We start from the raw sequence: 9,230 nt of genomic DNA on the forward strand, positions 1-9,230 counted from the left end.
TGGTTTCTTTTGCAGTGCAGAAGCTTTTTAATAAGATGAGATCCCAGTTGTTCATTCTTTCTGCTAGTTCCCATGCTACTGAGGATTTGTTCATAAAGTCTTTTCCTATGCCAATGTCTTCCAGAATTCTGCCTAACTTATCTTCCAGCAAGTTTAGTGTTTCTGTTTTAATATTTAGATATTTAATTCACTTGGATTTTACTTTAGTGCATGGTGAAAGATAAGGGTCTAGTTTTAATTTTTGGCAGGTTGAGATCCAGTTTTTCCAACACTATTTATTAAAGAGGCTATCTTTCCTCCAGCGGGGATGGTCAGCTCCTTTGTCAAAGATGAGGTAGTTGAGTACATCTGGAGTTGTTTTTGTGTCTTCCAATCTGTTTCACTGATCCTCAGGTCTGTTTCTTTGCCAGTACCATGCTGTTTTGATCACAGTGGTTTTTTAGTATAGTTTCAAATTGGGAACTGTTATACCCGCTGCCATCTGTCTGTTGCCTAGGATGGCCTTTGCTATTCTAGGTCTCTTATGGTTCCAAATGAATTTTTGGATTCTTCTTTCTAATTCTGTGAAATATAGTGTTGGAATTTCAATTGGCATTGCATTGAATCTGTAGTAAAATTTGCACTTTTTGTAGTATGGACATTTTCACTATGTTGATTCTTCCTACCTAGGAGCAGGGGATATCCTTCCATTTTTTGTATCCTCTTCAATTTCTTTTTTCAGAGTGATATAGTTTTCAGTGTAGAGATCATTTGCTTCTTTTGTTAGATTGATTCCTAGATACTTCATTTTTTTGGATGCTATTGTAAAAGGAATTGTTTCCCTAATTTCTCTCTCAGTGAGTCTGTTATTTGTGTACAAGAAGGCTATTGATTTTTGGGTGTTCACCTTGTATCCAGCTACTCTACTGAATCTGTAAATTAAGTCTAGAAGTCTTTTGGTTGAGTTTTTTGGGTCTTCAATATAGAGTGTCATATCGTCAGCAAATACTGACAGTTTAACTTCTTCCTTTCCTATCTTTATTGCTTTAATTTCTTTCTCTTGTCTAATTGCTGTGGCTAATGTTTCCAGAACTATATTGAAGAGGAGTGGTGATAGTGGGCATTCTTGTTGATTTTAACATGAAGGTTTGCAGTTTTTGGCCATTTAATATGATGTTGGCTGTTGGTTTTTCATAGTTAGCTTTTATTAATATGAGATATAGACCATCTATTCCAATTTTTTGCAGGGTTTTTTTTTATCATGAATGGGTATTGAATTTTGTCAAATGCTTTTTCTGCACCTATTGAGAGGATCATATGGGTTTTGTCCTTGACTTTGTTAATATAGTGTATTACATGTATTGACTTATGTATGTTGAACCACCCTTGCATCTCTGGAATAAATCCGACTTGGTCAGGATGGATGATCTTCTTAATAATCCTCTGTATTCTGTTTGCTAGTATCTTATTAAGGATTTTTGCATCTATATTCATTAAGGAGATTGGCCTGTAGTTCTCTTTTTTAGTTGCATCTTTCCTTGGTTTGGGAATCAAAGTGATACTTGCTTCCAGGAATGAATTTGGAAGTATAGCATCCCTTTCAATTTCATTGAAAATTCTGAAGAGTAAAGACAGTAGTTCTTCTCTAAATGTCTCGTAAAATTCAGCAATCCATCAGGACCTGGGCTTTTCTTTTTTGGTAAATTTTTAATTACATTTTCAATTTCACTGTAATTGGGGTGTTTAAAATGTTTTTATCTTCTTTGTTAACTTTGGTAATTCATAGGTATCTAAAAATCTGTTAACTTTGGTAATTCATAGGTATCTAAAAATCTGTCCATTTCTTCTGTGTTTTCCATTTTATTGGAATACAGTTTCTCAAAGTAGGTATTAATGATCCTCTGGATTTCTGTTGGATCTGTGTGACTTCGCCTTTTTTCATTCTTGATTGCATGGATCTGAGCCTTGTCTTTCCTTTTTCTGATAAGATTAGCTAAGGGTTTATCAATTTTATTTATTCTTTCAAAAAACCAACTCTTTGTTTCATTTATTTTTTGTATCATTGTCTTAATTTCCATTGCATTGATTTCTGCTCTAGTCTTTATAATTTCCTCTCTTGTGTGAGCTGTGGGTTTTTCTTGCTCTTGTTTTTCTAGGAGTCTAACATTCATCATTAGGTTGTTTATTTGAGCTCACTCTATTTTCATAGTGTGGGCATTCAGTGCTATGAATTTTCCATGTAGAACTGCTTTCATTGTGTCCCATAGATTCCTGTATGTTGTATTGGCATTTTCATTTATTTGTAAAAACTGTCTAATTTCTTCCTTAATTTCCTCTGTGATCCATTGATTGTTCAGGAGAGTGTTGTTCAATTTCCATGTGCTTGGGAAGTTCCTACAGTTTCTTGTGCTATTGATCTCTAGCTTGATTGCACTATGATCTGATAATATACAGGGAATAACTTCAATTCTTTTGCACTTATTCAGACCTGTTCTGTGAGCTAGTATGTGGTCTATCTTGGAGAATGACCCATGTGCAGCCAAAAAGAATGTATATTCTGATTTTGTGGGGTGGGATACTCTATAGACATCTATTAAGTCCATGTGTTCCAAAGCTTGATTCAGTTCTAGTATTTCATTGTTGATTTTCTGCCCAGATGATCTGTCTGTTTGTAATAGTGGGGTATTTTGATCCCCCACTACAATTGTATTAGTGCTTATTTGGTTTTTAATGTTATTTAATATTTGTTTTATATAATTGTAGGCATTCATATTTGGTGCATATATATTTATGATTGTCATCTCTTCCTCTTGAATTATTCCCTTTACAAGGATGTATTGGCCTTCTTTGTCTTTCTTAATGAGTTTTGGTTTGAAATTTACTTTGTCTGCGAATAAGACTGCTACCCCTGCTTTTTTCTGGGCTCCTGACATGTGGAGAATTGTTTTCCATTCTTTCACTTTCAGAGAATGACAATATTTTAATCAACTTTATGCTTGATTCATTTGAAATGCAGAAGAATTGCTTTGGGATTATACTTTGGGAAGTAATAGATGTTATCTATCATTAGAATTTCCCACACATGACTGGAGGTGATATATGTGTTTAGAAAATTTTCTGCACTTTTGGGTGTTTACTTGTTTTATCTTTGTAAATATTGCACACTGCTTGCTACAACCTCTGAAAACAGCCTGAGAGCCAGCTTCTTAGGTGCTGTGGAACTGAGTCCTGCCCCAGTTCTCATGAGCTCAGGGTTAGGAAGTGCAGGCATGTCACCATAACTGATGCTGCAGATTTACCTGGGCAATGAAGGATCAGAGCACATTACTTCCTCCTAGAGTTGGGGCTGACGCATCCTCCAGAATTTGTCCTGCAAAGTCTACGCTGCCATTCCAAGTATGAATACAAAGGGGAAACAAATTAATCACAAACAAAAAGGTGCCACGGGCCAAGCCTTTTTGACTAAGAGTCTGTTTGACTGAGACTGTAGACCCTTGGTGGCACAGTTACATTATGTGTCCTTCCCTGTTCCCTTTCTGTGCATGCCCTGATCGTGAGACCATCACACTTCATTCAGCCTAGGCCACGTAGGCCACGTAGCACTAGTTACCCCACCTTCTCTTCCCGTTTATCTTACACTATAAATATAGAGCACACGGGACTCCAGGAGGCCATTAGTTCCTGACAGGCTCCACCTGGTCCCAGCTTTCAAGCATAATCTTCATTTTTCTTGATCTCCCACTGCTCTCCTTGGCCTTGGACCGTATACCATACAGGTCACAGCAAAAAGGAAAGCCAAACAAAACTCTTACTTCCTCTGCCTTTCCTTTTAAAAATAATAGTACCAAATTCTTTCAAAGAAGCGATCCACCACCTTTATTACCTCACCTTTTCAGGAGGTTCTGCTTTGCTGGGATGCTCTAACATCATCGGTGGTTTTGTCTATTACTCTGCAAGCTGTCTTGCTATCTGGACACACTGATGTTCCAGCTTTATCTCTTCACACTTTATCTTTTAAATGTGATAAAATAAAGATAACATAAATGCACTGCTCTAAATATTGCAAATGCACAGATCAGTGGACATATGTTCATATTGTTATCATATGTATCCAGAACATTTTCATCTTGTAAAACTGAACCTGTTTTTGCTCTTAATGAATCTTTCATGTCTGAGCACCAATCTTCCAGCTGGCCTCAGGTTCTGCATCCAACTGGCCCTAGCAGCTACTTTGCAGAAGGAACCAGGACAGGCTTCACAGTAAGAGTGCTTTTTCTGGAGTCCCGCTATTAGGGTTTAGTATGACTGGTGTGGACTCTTGATACTGATGAGCCAAATGTAGATTAAGATTTCTGTCAGTTCTTCAGTATTAACTGTAAACTGTATTCTACGCAAAGCCCTAGCCATACTTCTGATTCCTTTCAGATATATGGGGAATCAGATTTTGAAACCAATCAGAACTCACAGAAATGCCCATTGGCTCACCCGTGAAGACCCTGGGTCCTTGGGATTCTTTCATCTGTGCTGCAGAACTGGAACACTCCAGGACAAAGCCAGGAGGTGACAAGGAACAGGCTCTCTGAGTGTATTTCACAATTATAAAGAAAGGTCCCACGAATGGTTATTTCTGATTCTTAAGAACTTACATCCTGATTTTTTTCCAGGTCTGGGCATTGAACCAACAGCCTCATGAGCTATGGGCCCTCAGCCATTTTTAATTTTACTTTGGGAGACTGGGTTGTTGCCCCAATTTTCCTTGAACTTGCAATCCTCCTGCCTTGGTTTTCTAAATAGCTAGGGTTACAGGTGTGTACTATCACACCCAGCTACACACATCCTGCTCCTTACTATGGTCGCAGAGGGTGAATTGTAGCCTGCTTTTTTTGTCCTGTGAAATGTAGAGCCAGCCCACATGGTGAGGCTTTGCTGGCCAGTTTTGATCTGGTCAGAGTTCTTGGTACCCAAGTGCACACACAATGGAGCAGTGAGCCTGGTGAACCTTATGCCCTTGATGCTTGGATTGTAAGGATTCCCAAGTGTGTCTTCAACATGTCAGGAGCTAGGGCTCCAGAATCATAGCTAGGTGCCTGTACTGGGACCTAGAGTCCTTCTCTTCATCTGCCCTATATTTTACTTCCCTCCTATGTTAACTGAACACCTTTTTGGAGAGAAATGCACCTCCCCACATGAACACTGTGTCATCAACCACTGGGATTCCCACAGAGATATCCCTCTGACCCCGGTTTGGCATGCCCTAGGATGGTGCATACAGATGTTTCAGGACAGCCCTTGTCCCTGGCTTTCAGCTGTCTGTTTCTATGTCCCTTCGATGTGAATTTCCACTGAAGTAAGAGGGACTAAGTCCAACACTCAGGATGGAGTTAGACAAGAAGTGGTTCCTTTCTTTGAGGCAACCTGTTTCAACGTCATCCTTTCTAGGTATACCTATGTGTAGTTTGTAGACCACTCATTGATATTTCTTTTCTGTTGTAGAAGTAAATTGTTTGCTGTGGATAATTCAGACAAATGAACTGTATTCCTACCAGCACAGAGAAAATCATTACCATTTTAGTATTTTTTCCTCTAATCTTCTCTTCCTTTTTTGGGGGTGGGGTGGGGGCAACACTAAGCTTTCACTCCACACCAGTTCTGTTGCCTTAGCTGTTACCACAACCTGGTACCAGGATGGCTCTGGAGTCCTTAGTGGACGGCCTGGGACACATGTGGTTTCCATTTAAAGAAGGGCAAGAGGACAGGTATCTTGTGCTGGGGGATTTTGCTTGCTCAGAAAAGCAAACCTTATTTTGGTAATTGTGAAGATTAAAAGCTATTTAGTTGGTTCACCAAAGGAAAACAAAAAGGGCCTCTTTTAAATGAGAGTACATATGAACATCATCTGTGTTCTTTTTACTTTGCCAGGTTTAGTAATTAATAAACACCTAAGTAAAATGTTTTCAATCCCTAAGAACTTAGATTAATGACTTTCAGGTTTCTCCCACTTTGTCCTATTGCATGAGATGTTGGCATTGAAAATGCACAAGAAAGAGAATCTTTTTTGAATTAAGGACCCACAATCCCAATGCAGTAGGCAATGGTTTATTTTTCTTTAAAAAAAAGGGGGGAAAAAACAAGCTTAATTCTTTTAAGACATCTTATAGATTAAGTAAAAATACCAGTATTAATATATATATGTATATACATAGTGCACATATATATATATAGATATAGAAATCTATATATATAGAGATATATATAGATGATATAACATTAACGTACATGCTTCTTAGGACATAATTAAAACATGTTCCCTCATATCGATTTAAAATTCTATCACAATTTCAAATCACTGCAAGAAAACTTGCATCTTGTATTTCTTTTAAGACTTCAAGTATAAGAAGTTATCCAACCAGGATCTAAGTGTGGAAACTATCTGCTATGCACCAATGACAACAGACCGTCACACCTATGAGTCCAGGTCTTCTGAATTCTTACACAGGCCTCCGTGACTCCGCAACTGTGTCAACCTTGTTCTACCTGAGATGAGAGGGCATGACAATGTGTGACTGTGTGTGAGTTTTCTGTGTATGTTTATGAGGACATTTCAACAAAAGCAAACGGGAAAACATCTTACAGCAACAACACTGGCCATGGCACCGCCCTGGAGGAAGATTCTTCTCTCCCCTTTCCTTGCCAAACAAAAATACAGATATTGTCCATTCCCGCCCCAAACGAAAACAAAAAACCTCAAGGTGAAGCACCTCTGGTGATAATCAGCATACAGCAAGGGACAGAGAGGTAGCATTTCCGTGGTGACAGCTCCTGGCTGACTCAGACGATTTCAAACACACCCTCTTCCGCAAAAGGCACTCACATTGTCTATTTATAAATCATACAGTGGAGTCCAAGAATGAAGAGTTTCCTACAAATACAAAAGAGAGAAGCTGAGGCGCTAGTATAAGAAGGGAGTATAAGAAATACACATTGCAAATAAATGTGCACTTTTCTTTCCTTTTTTAAAAGGATAATCAATAAAGTAGTTTAAAAAATTTCATTGAAAAGTTTGGAATTCCAATAAAACTGTCAGTAAAAGAAAAGTACTGTAGGTGAGAGATGGAGTCCAAAACACTACGAGGGACGCCAAGGCTCTGAGTGGCCAAAGTGAAGGATGTGGTCTGCTCCCGACAAGAAAGACCATGCACACACACAGAGCGTGGGAGGAGAGGCGGGGAGGCGGGACACAGGTGAACGAGAGGGCGGAGGCATTTCAGGGACACGGGTCCAGGGAGGCCGCAGGCTCCGGTGGAAGGGTGGGTCACGCCCCTTTGCTTGTGCGGCCGCGGAGGTGCTGCTCACGCTCGGGTCACCCTCACCGGGACACAACAGAGCTGATGGAGTTGTAAGATGTACCACTGTTGCAGCTTGAGGCATAGGCCTCTTGGCCACTGCCATCGAGGTTGATTTTGAACACAGAGGAGGCCTTAAGTAAAAAGTCGGCAGCATCCCGGCGACCCAGCTCCCTCAGTTTGGACACGAGGACGCCCACAGTGCTCTCCGGGTAGGAGGTCCATTCCCGCAGCACTGCGTGCACAGGGCTGGGAAGGAAGTCCCCGGGAGCCCCAGTGCTGGTGTTGTACTTGGCTACGAGGTCGGGGAGGCCCAGGTTCATGGCAAGAAGGCACCAGTCCTTCCCCATGGGGTCGGGAGGGTCTAGCAGGCGGCTCAGTTTCCTACGGGTCAGGAGGCTCAGGTCTGATGCGTGGACGTCCATTCCCAGGCTGGCCTGGGAGTAGACATCGTGGCAGCCGAAGCAGGTGATGCTGCTGAAGCTCTCCCTGTACCCCGCCATCGTGTTGGCCAGGGAGCTCTCCTTCAGGGCCTGTGCGCGGAAGAAGTCCCGCGGCTGGTACACCATGATGGGCTCGTGGCGCTCCCGCAGCTGCTGTGGGCTCAGGTAGTGCTTCACCGTCAGCAGCCCTGGCAACGTGGTGCTCATGACGTTCTCGATGGTGCTGCACACGGAGTCCAGCAGCAGGCAGCACTTGATCTTCTCAGTCTCCAGCCCACGCACCTGCACCTCGATGCCCTGGCCGTGGTTGACGTGCAGCACCAGCAGCTCCGCCCCGCGGTTGGTGACCTTACAGCCGCTCACCCACAGGCGAATGTCGGCGTCACCTTCGGTGCTCTGCTGGTGGATCCAGCGGCACAGGTTCACCTGCACCTTGTGAAAGATGCCACATGGGAAGGGGGTGAGATGCTCCACGGGGACGATGCGGACTCCACCGTACACCGTGGCGTCCTCCTCCTCATCGGCCCAGGAGCGCTGCAGGTTGTCGGTCTTGATCAGGGCAGGGATGTCCACCATGGTCCCACTGCTCAGGTCCCGGGCACAGACGTCCATGGCATCCAGGATCTGCAGCAGCTCCTCCACATCACTGTCAGGCACCAGGCGCTGGATGTCCTCCATGGTGTAGCGACCCCGGTAGTGGTGCAGGGCCCGGGGTGTGTCCACCGAGAGCAGCTTCCCCAGAACATTGGTGCAGAGCCAGCGAGGGTCCAGGAGAAGCACGTCCTGCACTGTTTCACTCTGCATGATGTTGATCTGCCAGAGGGGACAACACAAGGTCACCAGCAGAAGTGGAATCCACACCAGGGGTATCCATCACTCAGCGTACAAAGGGCTGCATCCGAGCAACAGAACCTGAGCACAGGTTCTGAGAAATGGCTCAGGGCCCTTCCATGGGTCTATCCCCCAAACCAAACACTGATGCTCAAACAGAGGCTTGAGAATATGAAAAGAAGTAATTACTGTTGAACGTCTGAGAGCTCAACATAATGGAAACACACACACGCACACAGATACAAATAAAAGAAAAGGAAGAGGAAGAAGAGGAGGATGAAGAGATGTGGCAAACAAATGCAATGGAAGTGTGACTGGATCCTGAATCCCAAAATAAATGCATAGATGAATAAAACTGCTATAAAAGAAGTTATGAGTGCAAGCAAAAATACTCTCATATGAGGACTATTCCATCAGTCATACTACTGTGCCAATGTTGTTTCTGAAATGTGATCACCTGGGTCCTCTGGAAATACAGGCTAAAGTATTAAAGAGGCAGACAGTGAGGCTGTCTGAAAAATAAATTAGTAAATAGGAGAGAAACCAAGCAAACGTTAGGAAATATAAATAATCAAATTTAAGAGTAGAGTGTATTAGAGTTCATGATAGCATTCTTGGGACTTCCCTTAATACT

At 42.4% G+C, this 9,230-nt stretch overlaps 1 protein-coding gene across 2 annotated transcripts in view; it reads right to left on the minus strand.

The window, feature by feature from the left end:
- Nucleotides 1-6,227: 6,227 nt before the first annotated feature.
- Nucleotides 6,228-9,230, minus strand: part of Dapk1 (death associated protein kinase 1) — a 187,770-nt gene continuing 184,767 nt past the window's right edge. For both annotated transcript variants that reach the window (XM_010605507.3, XM_010605508.3), the window contains one exon: nucleotides 6,228-8,578. In XM_010605507.3, coding sequence (XP_010603809.1) covers nucleotides 7,346-8,578 — 1,233 coding nt within the window. In that variant the 3' untranslated portion in view covers nucleotides 6,228-7,345. The remainder of the gene's footprint in view (nucleotides 8,579-9,230) is intronic.

Source organism: Fukomys damarensis, unplaced genomic scaffold (assembly GCF_012274545.1).
Source record: "Fukomys damarensis isolate Sample0158 unplaced genomic scaffold, DMR_v1.0_HiC HiC_scaffold_4, whole genome shotgun sequence".
NCBI classification, from domain to species: Eukaryota; Metazoa; Chordata; class Mammalia; order Rodentia; family Bathyergidae; genus Fukomys; species Fukomys damarensis.